The 18,686-nt window shown below is 39.8% G+C and overlaps 1 protein-coding gene across 4 annotated transcripts in view; it reads left to right on the top strand.

The window, feature by feature from the left end:
• Window positions 1–316: 316 nt before the first annotated feature.
• Window positions 317–18,686, top strand: part of KLHL2 (kelch like family member 2) — a 125,353-nt gene continuing 106,983 nt past the window's right edge. For 2 of the 4 annotated variants that reach the window (XM_067736566.1, XM_067736569.1), the window contains exons 1-2: window positions 317–475; window positions 12,028–12,153. In XM_067736566.1, the coding sequence (XP_067592667.1) occupies window positions 450–475; window positions 12,028–12,153 (152 nt within the window). In that variant the 5' untranslated portion in view covers window positions 317–449. Of the gene's footprint in view, window positions 476–690; window positions 841–1,733; window positions 1,878–12,027; window positions 12,154–18,686 lie in introns of those variants that run through there. The other 2 variants (XM_067736567.1, XM_067736568.1) reach the window with 2 other exon arrangements.

Genomic DNA, 18,686 nt, shown 5'->3' on the forward strand with positions numbered 1-18,686 from the left:
AGGCTGGGAAAGGACAGAGCGAGCGCGCCTGTGGAGCGGGACAGTCAGGGAACGCGGAGCGGAGGGACGCCGTCCTTTCCGGCGAGACCGCACCCTTACGTCTCCAGCTCCAGCGTCTGGGCCGGCGGACCCACCCCGTACTTCGCGGTTGCAGGAAGGGGCGGTGCGGGGCGGGGTCTCGAGGGCCCGTCACACCCGGAAGTGCCCGCCTGCAGCCCCGCCCCCAGCAGCGCCGGCAGGCTGAGCGAGCCAGCCGAGCGGGGCTGGCGGAGCTGGGCTACCTCGGGGGCGGGGGCGGGTGCGGCGCGGGTGTAGCGCGGGTGCGGGGCGGCGGGCGGGCGCCCGGGCGGATGGGACGCGGCGCGGCGGGCGGGCTGGGCAGGCGTCCGCAGCTGGAATGGTGCTGGCGGCGGCGGGTGCCCGCGAGCTGAAGCCTGAGAGGAGCCGCCATGGAGATGCCGCCGCGGCCTCCCGCGTGAGTGAGCTGACGGGCGGCGGGCGGGGCCGCTGCGGCCGGGCAGGGCCGGCGGCGGGCCGGGCGGCGGGCCGGGCGGCGGGCCGGGCGGCGGGCGGAACCCAGCCTGGCTGGCGGGCGGGGCGTCACCGCGCGGTGTGCGGGGAGGGTCCTCCGCCGGTGAGCGGGAGTCTCGGGAGGGCCGAGCATCCGCGGGATGGAGACACAGGATGCGCGCGAGGCCGTCGGAAAAGGAAGCTGCAAAGTACAGACGCCGGTGCCGAGAGGAATTCCACTCAGCTTGCCTGCTTCTCCGAATTCCTAGCAAAATTCTGTCCGAGGAGCTTGCACATCACTCGGAACGAGCCGAGCCGCGGCTGAACAGGGCATGTGACCTCTTTTACCTGGCACTGCAGAAAATCATATCCAGAAATCACAGCATCTTCTGTTTCTTTGGCACCCTGGGCGAATTAGTTAGTGTACGACCTATCAGGCACAGGTGTCTTTTTCCTTAGTACCCAAGTACAGTCAAGACCACCTGCGACAAAATTGTTTCCAGAAATAAGCTGAACAATTATGTGGGAGACATTGAAGATATTGCATTATTCAATACAAGATTTTTTTTTTTTAGCATTTTGTTAAAAGTGGACTATAAATCCCCAGGAATTTTGAACATTTCAATTTTGATTTGCTTTCTTTAGTTTAACCTTTATGAAGTAACAAGAGCCCTTTGAATCTGACTTTTCAAACCGCCAAAAAATCTCATTCTAAGAACCGTGTACCTTTTCATGACAGCTCATTCTTGGAGCTTTATTGTTTTTCACTTAGATTTGGCCAGCTTCACTCCAGGGCAGTTGTATCACACCAGCCTCTTGTGGCTATTTGGCAGAATACCAGCCAAAATATAAATATTTGGCTTGGGCTGAAAATTTTTTTGATGTTGAGTCTTTTTAGGAGCGCTCATAGGATTCTGGCACTTTTAAAAAGTGCCTTACAGAAATTTTAGCTTGAGTGGAACAGGTCATGGAAATTTAAGGAGTACCTACGACTGTTGAATTGACCCTGCTGGGCTGGTAGGAATAAGAGCTCAGTTGCTTGGTGATGGCTGTCGCTTTGAAGACTTTGTCATCTGGTCATGTTCTTCAGCAGGTTCGGGAAGGCTCCTGAACCTCTAGGAAACGTGATGGTGGATTGTTAGCATCATGTGTGAGCACAGCATCAGCACATGAGTTCTGCCCAGGCTCAGAGGCACGCAAGGCAGGAAATGCTACTTGTCTATAGACAACACATAGTATAGAGGGTATCCCACATAGGATGATATTTGTCGTAAACCTGCCCCCTTTATATCAGTTCCCTGCAGTCCCTGTTTTGCTTCTGGAGCAGAGGGACCTAAAGGAAAGAAAAGGGGGACCTTAGAATGCAGGTGAGAAAAGGGTGTGGAAAAGCAGGCTCTGGAGGGAGGGAGGAGAGATATTAAAAATCATTTAAATAGAGATAATTAAAATGAAATAAATGTGTGCATGCAAATATTGATAAACTGAATCTAAGACATCAGCTAATCAGAATTTTGGTGTTCAGCACAGTTCTTTGCTATTGAGACTTCATCAGTAATGCTGGAACAATGAGAGGCTGAGATGTAATAGAAAGCCTGAATGCCAACAGGGATGAAAGAATAGTTAAAACCAAAACCCAAAAAACTCTGTTCAGCCATGGGTGGCTGAAGTTGGTGAGACTTTTGTTTCTGTTCATTTAATGGTAAATACAAATAGGTTTTGTTTTCATTTGGTCTATCTAGGAGTAGCGCTAATTCCAGAACTATAGTGTTTTTTTACCTTTCTGTGCATCAGAATAGTTTTTCTTCCCACCCCTTGACCTATTTGCTTCTACTCCCAATAATTTTTTTTCCTTCCACACTGAATCATGGGTGCTGGATTTGAGAAATGGCAGTTCTTGGGGAAGGAGCTTTGTCAGGCCTCACTGTGCTAAAGCTTAGCTAGGTCAGAGGCCAGTGCAAGTTATTGGGCGGGCTCAGCTTTTCATAAGGTTAGATTTTTAGCTTGAGCTTAAAGGCAAAGAAAGTTGTTTGAGGTGGGCTTAAAGTGCCTTGGATGATGTGGTGGAAGCAGGGACTCAGATCCTCTTTGCATAAATGTCTGTTTATTAATTCATTTCTTCTGCAAATGTTTGCATGCTAGTTTCTCCCTGGCACTGAGTGTGATACTTTTGTTTGCCCTTCTCTTTTAACAGCCAGTTTTGCATCCTTTTCAAATCCCACCTTGCTCCCTTTCAGCCTGTTAGACATTGTCTTGGAGGGATGCAGGTGACTATTAGTCCAGGCTCCCTAGTTCCTTCAGATGGGCTTGTTGAGATTAGGTTTTTAAAATTTCTTCTGCTCTTTCTACTTCTTGCCTTCACGTTCTTCTCATCCTTTTTGATTCTCATGTTGATTGTCATGGGCTTTATATCTCTCTTATTTTTTGCATCCTTGAGTGTATGTGGCTTTTAGATTCTCCTGCATTTTTGGATCTGGTTGATATTAAGACCATGGAACATTTGCCTGACTGAACCTGAAAAGTGTTCAACTAAAATTATATGTAGGTTAGCAAAGGAGTTGTCTCAGGCAATAAACTGAGATGTGTGAAAGGAATTGTAAACTGATCAGCCCTGACCTCAGGAATGTTTTATACATTCTAGCTTTTATAGTTATTTTTGTAAAGGATTTTCATAATTACTAAGTTGAAGGAAGACTGTGAGTATAGGACAGAGTGCATCCCTTTGACCTCACTGAAAAGTTTTCTTGGCCTTCATTTTCCTACTGGCCCTCTTTCACAAGTTGGCTTTCTCCCTGTAGGCCTTGCTTTCTTGCGTTTCCAAACATGCCTCAGATATACAGCCATGTCTTTTTTCAGTGAATTCCACATCACTGGAAGCTCTTGAGTGTTAGAGATGTTCAGCATAGGCAGACAAACATCTTGTTGACTGTATTCTGAGGGATTTAGGCAGCAGAAAATTAGTTGGATTAGAGCACAGATTCTCATATTTTTGGATTTCACTGACTGTAAAATTAAAAAAAAAATGAAGTCCAACATAGAATTGCTAAGTTTTTTGTTTAGCCAAGTTAAAAGTAAAGGATAAAATTATCATCTATCATCATCTTTTTGTAAAAGAAAGGACATTTTAGTGCCCCTCCCCCAATACAGGGAAGTACATAATCTCAGGCCAAAGGATAGTTCTTAAATTGAGTACATTTAGTTTTATGAAAACTTACACATTGTCCTCATTTTGTCACAGATCAATAAAAAGTTCATTGAAACCTGATGTTTGCGATCCACTGGACCAGATGACCTTTAATGTTCATTCTAATTCTAAGATTTAATTACTATGAATTTGGAACCTTGGCATGGGTTACCCCAGTATTCACTTGTTTGCCTTTTATAACCCTTTGGAATGTATTCTTGTTTTTGTTTAACTAGTCCTAAGTATAAATTGGGCACCTCTCTGATCATAGGTGAATCTCCTTAATGATAGACAAAGACGTTTAAAATATTCGGGAACGATAATGGCCCACATGGTGATGTTGAAAGAAGACGTGTGCGTCAACATGTGTTGAAGTGTCATATATAAGGAAAATTTTGAGGTGCATTTGGGAACTCGAGAAGTGGATTCTGCAAATAGGTAGCATTTATGTAGTAGTCTCTGATTCTGGGAAATCACTCCTCCCCCTCCCACCAAATAGTCCTAAACCTCTTGTTTCTAATTTACATTTTCTTATGCACATAGTAGGCATCAGTAAATATTAGTAAGTGTGCTTTTGTGAAGGTGATTGTACATCTACTCAGCTGTGGTTGTTACGGAACTGCACAAAGAGTGTTTATGAAAGCAAGTGAAATTCTTTCTTAACATCAGGTGGAAAGTTCTTTCAAGGTGATACAGAGAATGGAAATTGCCTTTCAGATGCTTTTCTATAGAATTTTACCAAATTCCAGATGTATTTACTGTTTACAATGAGAGAGTTCAGGTTTTTTATTCATATTTATTGGGTGCCTTCGGTGACCAGGCTTTGGGAATATCTCAGAAAACAAAACGAAGTCCCTTTTCCTCATGGTTGAAACTGACAGTAAACAAATACATGATACAGTTACTGTAGTGGGTGGGTCTGTGTACTTTGTGTTGTGTGCTTTTCTGTCTCGAATTTCAGGCTATGGGCATTTGCTAAAGTATTTTTTGACCAGTTCTTTTCACTGATCCTGCCTTGAAAAACAGGCCCTTGCTTGCCATGACACTACTTTTTCTTGGTTTCCTGCTCTAGTTTTTAGGTTGTTAAAGGTGATTTACTTTATTTATTTTATTACTTTATCTCATTTAATCTTGTCAACAACCTACCTTATGAAGTGTAGTTCTCTTATTATTATTAGTTTTCAGAGGTTAAGTTACATTCCCAAGCTTATCAAGTAGAGGAGAAACTGGGACTCTAATCTCTCTCTGTTGATTGCTTTTTTGGCTTACATGGCTTCTGTTCGTTGGCAGTAGCTGTTTCTCCCAGCTGCAGGCCTTGGCCAATTCTTGTTTTCAGTCGACTATTAATCACTAAGTTGTGGCTTCATCTGTATCTTAAGCCTGGGCTCTAGATCTGTGCCTCAGTTTTGAATTTTGAGCTTCTTACAGAACATCTACCCTTAGCTCATACATCAGATTCAACATGTCTAAAACTGAGTTTTCATAATATTTGTTCTCAAACTGACTTCCCTTTATAACATCTCCACTTAGTGGAATAATCATTCTTCTGGTCCTGGATATACAAAGCCTTGTAATGTTCTTTGATTTCTCTTTCTTTCGTCATCCTCCACATTTTATCAGCTCCCAGGAACTGTACAGTGTTGGTTTCAAGTGTCCATTCTGATTGCTGATACTCTGATGATACTCAAGGTTTCATCCCTTGATACCTGGATTATTTCTCCTGTTGAACTCTTAGGTGTTCTCTCATCACCTTCCAGTCCACCTATTGTTTTTACCCCTCACCCCTCACCCCTGCAACATCGAGTCAAGTCAAACACTTAACAAAACCATATATCTCAGCCAGGAAGTCTCAGCCCTCCATCATTTTGGCCTTATCTTATATGTTCAAAATCATTATGTGCCTTAACCTCCCAAGGTAAACTATACCTTCTCACAAGCCAGGAGTCTCCAGCCTTTTCCTATCCTGTCCTCAGCTAAAACAACTTAGAATTCCTCCAAGGCCCAGTTGGAGCCCCATCCCCTTCACAAAGTCTTCCTTGTATACATCAACTCATTCTAGCTCCTCTTTGCAATTCCTATACTATTTATAATTGGTAGCACATAATCTTGCACTTGTGTACGGACTTCGTGCCATTCCCTGGTGGTTTCTGAAGTGCCTCCTTAGTTGGCTGGTAACTGGAGAAGGTTTCTGTGTTCAGCATCCTAATCACTCACCCTGCTTAGTATAGGGCAGCAATGGGCTAGGCAGTGCTTACCTACTTGATTTATTAACAGTGGTGGTGGTCTGGAGTATTGCCAATAACTTTTAATTTAGTGTTGCAATTAAAAATGAAGAAGGCCAAGAAAATCCATAAAAATGTATCTCCATGTTCAGTTTAGCTCCTAACTCCATATTTCTTCTTAACTGTGTTTACATTCACATAGTATTTAGTGCTTATACAGCTCCTGAGGCAAGTAGGTGAGGTGTCACTATCTTTGACTTTCATATTACATTTCCTATTAGATCTGTGGAATAACAAAAACCTTATTTTATAAGTACACAGTCTGAAGCCCAGAGAGGCTAAGGGACTAATCCAAGGTCACTTGGTTAGTATCTGCAGGCTAGGACTGCAGTTCATTTCTTCCAGCTGATTTTGCTCCTCTTCCAGTGCCTTTTCATTAAATGCTGGGAAATGTAGCCCAGTCAACTGAATATGCCAAGTCATAGTGCTGCCCCCTTACCAGCCAAGTGATGGTAATAGGAAAAGTGACAAAAGAAAGTTCAGAAATGAGAGTGATAAAAGACATGGAAATGTTTGAAATGGATCATCAACCTTCTCCTCCCTATTTTAGCACCTCACAGATATCCCACTCTGACAATGCTGTGTTAATTGTTTATAACATATGCTTTAAAATAAGACTGATCTTGCATAAGACATGCTTTTACCCTGGTTGCTTTCCTGGTAGTAGTCACTATCAGGGACAAAAAGTGCCAGGTTGTCCTCTGTTTGTCACGTAGGTTAGAGGGAGCGGGGTTGAACTGAAGCAGAGCATTTTACAGCTCTGTTGTTCTAGTATCAGAGAGCTTCGTCACCTCTGCACCTCAGAGTCCCAGCTACCTCCTCCTGCCGGTGTTTCTCTCGAAGGCCACATCCTGGTCCTGGGGGAGGACAGGGCGAAGGCCCCCCTCCATCCTCCGGAAGGTTCATCACTCCGCTTTAAGTGCTAAGCTGTTTTAGTAAAATTGAGCATGGCCAGCTTTTCTAGACTTTTCCTTTCCAACTCTGGGAAATTGGAAACATAACTTTTAGCAATACATGTACTATACTAATGTATTCAGTGGCATTGTTATGATGTTGTCTGTATCGTGTTCTGTGACTGGATAGGAGTGTTTTTATCTCACAAGATGCTTCATACTCAGTTCTAAAGGTCTGTGTACTGAAGGTCTAATTCAAGTTCTTACATGTCTGTAGGGCAGATATTAACATTATTTGGTAATATGACCATATGTTCATTGATTACAGTTAGTCTGCTGGGTCTGTACCTGATAAAAGTGTAAATTCCAAGCAGCTGAAAAAAATTTGCAGAGCAGGTCTTTTTGCATGTAGCTAATTGCAAAGACTGAAAGCACAACTCTACCACAAACCAAAATGTTTCCAGTGGAGAAAGCCTCCCACTTTTACAACCTCTAAGTAATAAGGTGGTTATTTGGGTGAGGTGAAGGATGTGAGTGTATTTTGTTAGGAAACTGTAGAGTGGCACAACAAGTATTAAAGTATGAGTTATGGTTGAATCTCTACTTCTTATATCCTGGACTTGTTATGGGAGCAATGTTCTTATGATAATCAGCTTCCAAATGCAAGTTTAGCTCGGAAGACAGCAGAGAAAATAGAGATATAAAGTAATGGAGAACTTCATAGCAGTATAACATGGATGGTGACTTTGAAAACATCAGCTGCTGACGTGAACTTGGCAGAAATTTATAAGTAATGGTGGGTGACTCATTGCAAGCAGGGGAGTCTTGCAGCTTTTGAGGTGTACAGGCAAAGGGGAGAGTAGAGATGGTGGCCACCCAGAGGCTGAGTATTTGTCGTGAATGTGAAAATGTCTGGTCCCCTGTTAAATTTTTCAGCTGCATCATTCACATGACTTACAGCATTATTTCCACCAGAAAACCTTGAAAACATAAACAACCTCTATTTCCTAAAGTGTTCGTTCTTTATCTGAGATGATTGTCCTGTGGTGGGAGGTAAGTGGGTGGTGGGGCATATTACATCACCTTTTTTAAAAAATCATACATAGCTGTCTTTTCCCCCTACTCGTCGAGATGCTGTCATTCTGGTATGCCTAGACCTGTAAAAAGGGCTTGCCTGAATCTTCACATGAAGAGGGATGGTTATGGGTAGTTTAGAAAAATTGCTTGGGTCATGTGGTCCTTCTGTCCCCTCCATTGGAAATCACTATTCCAGAGCAAATAATATGCATCTAAAGAAACTGTATGTTATTTCTAAGATGTTCTCAAAATTTTTTCAGGAGGTTTAAACCTTTGGTTGGTTATGGAATCTTGACTGTTGGAAGGAGACAGCCCTTATTAGAGTCTTTGCCTCCTCTCTTGAGAATTCAGTTATTGGCAGTAGTGTGTTCTTAGGCAGAGTTAGAAAGTTACCCGGTCTGAGAAGCCATCCTTACCTACAGCTGGGAATTTGTAGAAGAGTCAGTCGTGGAAGGAAGGCTTTTGGATTATCTGTTAGCAGTGTTCTGGGATCCAAACCCTTGAACCCTCAATTATTGTAGAATATGTGTTGTAACAACAGGCTGTTGGGTAGTTTTAACACTGGTTATGGGATGTAGAGTTGGGGGAAAGACTTAAAAGTGAAAGAACCTTGAAAAAGTATCTCCTCCAGATAGTTTAAAGAAGACGGTTCTCATAGTGAGGAGCTTTTCTGGAAAAGGCTAGCCCTTCGCTTCACAAGGGAAGCAGGGAGGTGTAACTGTACTTATGGTATAACTTAAAAGGTAAACCTTTCCCTCCCACTTGGTTGCTTTCTAGTGGATGTTCATCTTCCACATCTGTAATTTTGGACATGATGTATCATTTTCTGTTACTCAGTTCTGCTTCTGAAGGAGAGACCATCTGACACAAAACCATATAGGAATTAGAAAATTGTGGAAAGGACTTCAGTGTTGAAAATGAAGTCTGTGGCAGGGTGCTGCATTTGTAAGGGGCTCTCAGTACAGAGAACACTTAAAAGAATGCGGTGTTATTTCTTATTTATTTCTTTAAGCCTTCGAATGGAATCTTTTCTTTGCAGAGTTTCTGGAGTATTAGAGAAGTGGGAGCTAAAAATATTTAGCTTTAAGAAAGAAAGCAGCAATATAAACATTGGTTGTTGTATGGTATCTGTCTTAAAGTTAATTCTTTAATGCAGGAAGTTTTAATTCCCAATTTCTTAAGCAAATATGTACACTCTTGACTCTTAATGATATTCTTTGTAGGGCAGAGTTGCTTTCGTTTCCATTCTGAGCATTGAAAGGCCTTCTATGATAGTTTTGCCAGTCCTCGATACTATATTTTCCCTCTGTTGTAAAGTTAAGTAATTAAATTTGAAGCAGATATAAATATCATTAACTTGCTACATATGTGGATATTCGGTGTTACGTGGTCAGAAAGTTTGTGTAGGTTGCATATATCTACATAATTTCCCCTTTTCCTACTGTTTTCTTAATGAAAAGGCGGTGGAAATGGCATTATGAGAATATGTCTTATACTAAAAAGTGTGTCCCCACTTCCCTCTGCCAGATCTGGATGTTCTTTCTTTCTTGGCTTCTAGCTCTTTTTCTTAGGCTGGGTGTAACATCCCTCTATGCATGTGCACGTGCGCACGCGGCCACAAGGAGTAGAGTGCACTGTCCCATTCTCCCACTCCAGCCGTGGACTCACCCACTGGAGGCAGCAATGGCACTAATTCGTTTGTAAGGTCCCTTTAGAAACTCAGTTGGTGGGGTAGCAGCTCTGATGTCCACTTCTAGTGGGTGACCCCTCAAAGGATCAGGTATCCCTCAATAAGTGTTGATTCTGGGGGAGAGGGAACGAGCAAGGATAACTTCTGTGGTTAATGCTGGCTTATCTTAATGTTCAAGTACCCGAGTTTCATGGCTTCATGTACTACATTTCTGTCTCCAGCTAGATTTTTTTCTCTCAAATTCTAGACTCCTGTAATCATCTGCCAATTTGAGAACATCTTCACTTGGAAGTCTGATATCTTAAAACCAACATGTGTAAAAACTGAGCCCTTGATCTTCCAACTTCCAGACTGATTCTATCTGCAGCCTCCTCCATTCAGTTAATGGAAAGTCAATGCTTCTAGCTACTCAGGCTAAAAAACTTGGAGTTATTCAGACTTCACTGACATGGCACGTGCCTTCTGTCAACAGATCTTATTAGCACTCCTTTAAAATATATCCAGAACTCAGACACTTCTCATCACTGCTCCTGCCTCCACTGCTGCTACGCTGTTCTGAGCCAGTGTCATCTCCTCCTGCATTACCCTTCTCAGTAGCTTCCCTCTTTTCATCGTTGACCCATAGAGACTATTCTCAACCAGCAGCCAAAATGATCCTTTGAAAACATAAGTTGGGTTGTGTCACTGTTCTGCAGTACCTTGCCATTTCACTCAGGGTAAAAGCTAGTGTACCCAAATTGTTTTCTGCCTCAATCTCTTTATCTGTTATATGGGGATAATAGTAATTAGCTCACTCAGGGTAAAAGCTAGTGTCCTACATGATCTGTACTCCCCCCTCCGGCCCTGCTCTCATGTCCTGGAACACACGAGGTGCATACTGGCCTTTGCTCTAGTTATTCCTTCTGTCTGGGCCTTCTCCCCCCTCCTGGTCCTCATTCTAATCTCAGTTCTCAATTTGGCCTGCCCTGATCACCCTGTTTAATACTGCAAGTTCCATCAGTCCATCACCATCACCCCCATACTCCTCACTCTCTTTACCCGGCCCTCTTTCTTTGTTCCGTAGTTCTTAACTTCTAACGTGCCACTTACTCTACTGGTCTGTTGTGTGTACTGTCGATGCCCCCCACCCCCGCCCGCCCCCTGACTCCAAGCTCCCTGAGGACAGGGATTTTTATTTTGTTTATTGATATGTTCCTTGTGCCTAGAATAGTGCTTGGTACATAGTTGGCACTCAAAAATTATTTGCTGAATTAATAAAATAATATTTAAAGAATGAATTATTCTTTCAGAAATGGGTCAGGAAAGGAAGAGGTGTGAAAAGAAATGGTGCAATAAATAATGATGTTTGCCTTTTGTTCTTTGTGTGATGTATATACAAGTATGATTTTTTTAGACTTTATTTGGTTTCCTAATTTATTAAACTTTAATAGCTTTATTAAGATATAATTTACATACCATAAAATTCACCCATTATAATTGTGATCGTAGTAAATTTCTAGAGTTGTGCAACCATCTCCTCAAAAAGTTCCTTTTGTCTGTCCATATGCAGTTAACCCTCCCTACAATGGCACCCTGATTTCATTTGTTAATTTTTTTGCTCCCAGATTTCGAAAGAATAATTTATACAGCAATACTAACATAGCTTTGTACTCTTAAAAATTACACATTTAAATATGATATTAACTATCCATTGCTTAATGTAGGAAATGGTATTGAACATTAGTGAAAAGAATGGCCTTGAGGGTCAGACTCGCTGCACTCTTATCAGCTCTACCATTTACCCAGATTGTTTTCTACCTCAATCTCTTTATCTTTATATGGGGATAATAATAGTAATTAGCTCACAGAGTTGTTGTGAGGATTAAACAATGAAAGAAAATTTAGTACAGTGTCTGCCTTAAAGTTAATACTCAGTAAACAGTTAAAGTAGGTCCAAAGTATATGGGGTGAATAACCTTGCAGGTAGAAAACAAAATTCAAATCAGATTCTAAGCTTCTGAAGTGTGTGTAAAATACGACCCAGTTCCTGTCTTGGTTTGTAAATAGGCCCACTGCAGAATGTAAAAGCAGGATAATTTCCAACAGAGAAAATCATTTCTCAGCATTTCTTCTGAAGGTATCTGCTAAACCATGTTTACTGAATTTTCTGTGCCCATCTTTGAGAGAGCTTTGAAACCAGGGAGGTAATTATCTACTTTTTTGTTAAAACCACAGTGACCATCAGAAAGTGTTCTGAACTGTGTTTTAGTCTTGGGTTGAAAAATGCTGTGAGACTTCCTCTAAATGAGTGGGGGAGAAGGGCATTCATTGTATCTCTTGTAGCCTGATAAGTCTGAACTAAGCTATCTTTAATAAGATCTTTTTCTGTGTTTTGTTATTTTCTTTTATGTACAGATGCACAAAGCAGGGTCATCAGAAGCCTCTCGATTCAAAAGATGATAATACCGAAAAACACTGCCCGGTGACAGTGAATCCTTGGCATATGAAGAAAGCTTTTAAAGTCATGAATGAATTAAGAAGGTATTATTACATTAACATACCTTTATTTTTCACTATAAAGTGAATATATTCCCCACCCCTCATTTTTGCTTTGTTTGATACAGAGAACATTTAAAGCTTTTTCTGCAAGTTTTTTAAAGGAAGGAAGAAAGCAAAAAATTTATCAGAAGTGTGAATGGTATAAGGCTGCACTGTCCAATATGGTAGCCACTAGCCACATGTGGCTAGTCTGAATTGAGGTGCTCTGTAAGTGGAAAATAATGGATTTTCAAGACTAACAACCAAAAAAAAAGTAAAATATTTATTAATAAGTTTTAAAAAGAATGCATTTTGAAATGATATCAATTCTAATATTGGATATTTTGGGTTAAATAGAATTTTACTTAATTCTATTAAATTAATTTCACTTGTTTTTATTTTTAAATGGATTACTAGAGCATTCTGACTTACATTATATTTCTATTGGACTGGCTGGTCTAGGGTTTCTAACTTATCCTTGCAAAGCATATGAAAACTTTTATTAAATTTTTTTTTATTGAATAGTTAATTTATAACATCATATTAGTTCCAGGTGTACAACATAGAGACTCAACATTTTTATAGATTATACTCCACTTAAAGTCACCACAAAATAATGTGTATATATCCTTGTGGCCTATCCATTTTATACATGGTAGTTTGTACCTCTCAGTCAAATCCACTACCCCCATCCTGCCTCTCCCATTCTTCTCCCCACTGGTAACCACCTGTGAGTCTGTTTCTGTTTTGCTATATTCACTAGTTTGTTTTCTTTTTTAGATTCCACATATGAGTTATAACATAGAATATTTTTCTTTCTCTGACTTATTTCATTTAGCATAATACCCTCTAGACCCATCCATGTTGTTGCCAATGGCAGAATCTCATTCTTTTTTATGGCTGAGTAGTATTCCATTGTGTGTATATACCACATCTTCTTTATTCATTCAAATGTTGATGGACACTTAGGTTGCTTCTGCATCTTGGCTATTGTAAATAATGCTGCTCTGTACATTCAGATGCGTGTATCTTTTCGAATTAGTGTTTTCACTTTCTTCAGATGTATACCCAGGATTAGAATTGCTGGTAGTTCTATTTTCAGTTTTTTGAGAAACCTCCATAATGTTTTCTGTAGTGGCTGTACCAAGTTATATTCCCACCAACAGTGTAAGAGTGTTTCCTTTTCTCCACATCTTTGTCAACATTTGTTATTTGTAGGTTTTCTGATGATAGCCATTCTGACAGGTGTGAGGTGATATCTCATTGTGGTTTTGATTTGCTTTTCTATGAAAATTACAGATGTTGAGCATCTTTTCATGTGTCTGGCCATTTGTATGTCTTCTTTGGAAAATGTCTATTCAGGTCTTCTGCCCATTTTTTAATCAGATTGTGTTTTTGATATTGAATTGTATGAACTGTTTGTGTATTTTGGATATTAACAGCTTATCAGGCGTATCATTTGCAAATATTTTCTCCCATTTAGTAGGTTGTCTTATCATTTTGTCAATGATTTCCTTTGCTATGCAAAAGCTTTTAAGTATAATTAGATCCCATTTGTTTATTTTTGCTTTTGTTTGTTTTGCCTTAGGAGACAGACAAAAAAAATATTGCTATGATTTGTGTCAAAGAGTGTTCTGCCTATGTTTTTTTCCTAGGTGCTCTATGGTTTCAGGTTTCTATTTAGGTCTTTAATCCATTTTGAGTTTATTGTTGTATATGGTTTGAGAAAATGTTCTACTTTCATTCTTAACATGTAGCTGTTCAGTTTTCCCAGCACCACTTGTTGAAGAGACTGTCTTTTCTCCATTGTATATTCCTGCCTCCTTTGTTGTACATTAATTGACCATAGATGGGCAATTCTTTATTCTGTTCCACTGATCTATGTTTCTGTTTTTGTGCCAATACCATGCTGCCTTGATTATGGTACTTTTTAGTCAGGGAGTGTGATACCTCCAGCTTTGTTCTTTTTTTCTCAAGACTGCTTTGGCTGTGCAGGGTCTTTTGTGGTTCCATATAAATTTTAGGAGTATTTGTTCTAGTTCTGTGAAAAATGTCATGAGTATTTTGATAGGGATTGCATTAAATTTATAGATTGCTTTGGGTAGTGTGGACATTTTAACAATATTAATTCTTCTAATCTATGTACATGGGCTATCTTTTCATTTCTTTATATCATCTTCTTTTCCTTCATCAATATTTTATATTTTCAGAGTGTAGGTCTTTCACCTCCTTGGTTAAGTTTATTCTTAGGTATTTTATTTTTTTTGGTGGATTTTGAATGGGATTGTTTTCTTACTTTCTCTGATAGTTCATTATTAGTATATAAAAAAGCAACAGACTTCCATATATTAATTTTGTCTCCTGCAAATTTACTAAATTCATTTGTTTAATATTTTATTGGTGGAGACTGTTAGGGTTTTCTATATATAGTATCATGTCATCTGCAAGTAGTAACAGTTTTACTTCTTCCCTTCCAATTTAGATTCCTTTTATTTCTCTTTCTTTTCTGATTGCTGTGGCTAGGACTTCCAATACTATGTTAAATAGAAGTGGCAAGAGTGAGCATCCTTGTCTTGTTCCCGATTTTAGAAGAAAAGCTTTCAGCATTAATCGTTAAGTATTATGTTTGCTAACGGTTTATCATAAATGGCCTTAATTATGTTGAGATATGTTTCCTCTGTACCCACTTTGGTGAGAGTTTTTATCATGAATGGATGTTGAATTTTGTTGAATACTTTTTTTGAGGTGATAATGTGATTTTTATCCTTCCTTTTGTTAATGTGGTATATCACATTGATTTATGGGTGTTGGACCATCCTTGAATCCCTGAAATAAATTCCACTTGATCGTGGTATGTGATCCTATATATATTGTTGAATTCGGCTTGGTAATATTTTGTTGAGGATTTTTGCATCTGTATTCATCAGATATATTGGCCTGTAATTTTCTTTTTTTGTAATATCTTTTTCTGATTTTGGTATCAGGGTAATTAATGGTGGCCTTGTAGAATGAATTTGGGAGTGTTCAATCCTCTTTAATTTTTTGGAATAGTTTGAGAAAGATAGGTATTAGCTCTTCTTTATATGTTTGGTAGAACTACCCTGTGAAGCCATCCTGTCCTGGACTTTTGTTTGCTGAGAGGTTTTTTTTATTACAGATTTAATTTCATTACTAGTGATTGGTCTGCTCAAATTGTCTGATTTTTCTTGATTCAGTCTTGACAGTTTGTATGTTTCTGGAAATTTGTCCGTTTCTACTAGGTTGTCTAATTTGTTAGCATATAACTGTTTGTAGTATTCTCTTATGATTTTTTTGAATCTCTGTGGTATAGGTTGTTATTTCTCCTCTTTCAGTTTTTATTTTATTTGAGTCCTCTCTTCTTGCTGGTGAGCCTGGCTGAAAGTTTTATCAATTTTGTTTATCTTTTAAAAAAGCTCTTGGTTTCATTGTTTTTTGTTTGCTTTTTTTTTGGTTTGTTTAGTCTCTGTTTTACTTATTTTCCCTTTGATCTTTATTATTTCCTCCCTTCTGATGACTTTGGGCTTTGTTAGTTCTTTTTTTTTTTAATTCCTTTAGATGTAGATTAGGTTGTTTGAGATTTTTCTTTTTTCTTGAGGAAGGCCTGTATCACTATAAACTTCCCTCTTAAAACTGCTTTTGCTGCATTCCATAGATTTTGGAAAGTTGTGTTTTCATTTTCATTTGTCTTGAGGTATTTTCTGATTTTCTCTTTGATTTCTTTATTGACCCATTGGTTTTTTTAGTAGCATGTTTAGTCTCCATGTGTTTGTGCTTTTCGCATTCTTCTTTTTGTATTTGATTTCTTGTTTCACACTGTTGTGGTTGGAAAAAATGCTTGATATAATTTGTGTCCTCTCAAATTTGTTGAGACTTGTCTGTGGCTTAGCATGTGATCTATCCTGGAGAACATTCCATGTGTACTTGAAAAGAAAGTACATTCTGCTGTTTTGGATGGAATGTCTTGTCTTGTAGATATCTTTTAAGTCCAACTGGTCCAATGTGGTATTTAAGACACTGTTTCCTTATTGATTTTTGTCTGGATGATCTGTCCATTGATGTCAGTGGGGTGTTAATGTCCCCTCCTATTATTGTATTATTGTCAACATCTCCCTTTATGTCTGTTAATATTTGCTTTATATATCTAGGTGCTCCTGTATTAGGTGCATATATGTTAATGAGTGTTACATCCTCTTCTTGTATTGATCTCTTTATGTATAATGTCCTTCTTTGTCTTTTGTTATAGACTTTGTTTTAAAGTCTGCTTTGTCTGATATGAGTATTTCTACTCCTGCTTTCTTTTCATTTCCATTTGCATGAAATATAAGAAAACTTTTAGACAGAGAAAAATGTAAATCTCTCTTTGGTGGTGGTGGTGGTAGTGTTAGTAATTTGGGGGAGTAGTGACCTGCCCATTGCTAAGTAATTCTCAAATATGTTAAGAGTCACTGCAGTGAAAGAGTGACTTTAAAAGTTGATTGAAAAACGAGTAGCTTTTTTTTAATTAAAAGACTAATGTATGTATTAACAGGCTTGGTTTTATTTTCTTAGCATTTTGTGAAAGACATATATTTTCCCATCATTCCGTTTGTGAAAGTACATATATTTAAAAGCTAGGGCTAAGAAGGGAGTGACTTAAACTTTCCTTTAATCTCTCTATGCTATATCTTCCTGAAAGCTCATCCTTTTTTTTGTTCCATCATTTGTTTATTTCTTCTTTAATTAAAGATTCAGTAAATATTCATCTGCTGGGTGCTGGAGATACAATGGTAAGCAAAACAGACATGGCTGCTACCCTCATGGGGCTTATGATTGACTGCAGGAAGCAGGCATTAATCAAAGAATCACACAAATAATTTACTGTAAATTTTAATGGCAGTAACTGCTACAGGGAGGGCTATGAAGTTAGATAACAGTGGTCAGGGAAAGCTTCCCTGAGAAGATAAGAATAATTGTGCTGAGATCGAAAGGAAAAGAGAAGTAAGGAAATGAAGTCAGGCATAGGGAATGGCAGTGTCCAAGTCTTGTGGTGGGAGTGAGCTAGCCTCCTGGAGGAGCTGAGGGGTAGCTGGAGTCCAGATGGCTGGGGGGTCATGGCAAGAGAGGAGGCTGAGTGAGTAGGTGAGGGCCAGCATTCTTAGAGCCTTCTGCATTTTGGTCTTTATCAGGAGTTGCCGTGGGAGAAGCCATTGGAGAGTTTTAAGCAGGGATGTGACATGATCAGATCAGATTTGTATTTTGAAAAGAACACAATGGCTGCTGGGTGGAGAGTGGATTGGAGAGAGAGAGAGAAGAGAAAATTAAACTAAATAATGGATATTAGATTTGTTTCCTAGTACTGCTCTGACATCAGTTTCAGTAAGTAGGTTTTCATTTAGTTTTGGGGAGAAAATATAGCTGGGATAATCCAGCAGGTCTGCCCATGCTGTTTCAGTTAATCTCGTTGCAAAAGTAGTTATTAGAATGTAAAATGCAGTCGTTATTAAGTGATACTGAAGGAAAAGTAAGAAAAATAGTCTGGTTATTTTGAGACATTTTCTTTTTCTTTGAAAAATCTAGAAAGACTGACTTTTAATAGGTCTATTCATGTTACTTTTCCCCCCACTCCCATGGGGCTGCTAGCCAGACCTTCCACTGATGTGTGAGTGGGCCCCTGTTGATGAAGGTCTCAGTCAGTAAACTACAGGGAGGGCCACACCTAGCTCTCCTTCCTGAGGTGAATGACCCTAGTTTTTGGACAAACTCTTTGGCCTTGGGCCAGTTGTTTTACTTTTTTGAGACTTAACTATAAAATGAGGGGAGTGGATGGAATGCAGTCTAAGGTTCATTGCTGCTCTGACGTTCTTTTGGCCTGTGAGGTTTTTTCCTGCTTCCCTGCATGTGGTGCACCTTGTCTCATCCTGGGATTACTTAGCTGTAGCCGTCATTCAGCTGTTTGTACCATTTTGGGGGTGAACTGTATGGCTGTGGAACAGTATGTTTTTGATCTTTGTGTTGCACCATTTCAGTAGCTAGCATGTAACCAGGCTAATAGTTGATGTTGATTTTCAGAATGAAGAATGACCTTTGAATAGCTGAGTCTTGGCTGCCACATCCACAACAAGGATTGTTTTAATGAAGTCAACGACTGCTAGTGTTTTAAAAAATGAACTCTCTTTGAGGCTCATCAGCACTTTTGTTTTTTAATGTCATTCCCTTTTCTCTTACCCTTTATTGCCAATTTTATGTAATTCTTGTTTTTTTTTTTTTTTGCGGTACGTGGGCCTCTCACTGTTGTGGCCTCTCCCGTTGTGGAGCACAGGCTCCGGACGCGCAGGCTCAGCGGCCATGGCTCACGGGCCCAGCCGCTCCGCAGCACGTGGGATCTTCCCGGACCGGGGCACGAACCCATGTCCCCTGCATCGGCAGGCGGACTCTCAACCACTGCGCCACCAGGGAAGCCCTGTAATTCTGTTTTTTTAAAAATAAATTTATTTATTTATTTTTGGCTGTGTTGGGTCTTCGTTGTTGTGCGCAGG

This window comes from Pseudorca crassidens, chromosome 4 (genome assembly GCF_039906515.1).
Source record: "Pseudorca crassidens isolate mPseCra1 chromosome 4, mPseCra1.hap1, whole genome shotgun sequence".
NCBI lineage: Eukaryota > Metazoa > Chordata > Mammalia > Artiodactyla > Delphinidae > Pseudorca > Pseudorca crassidens.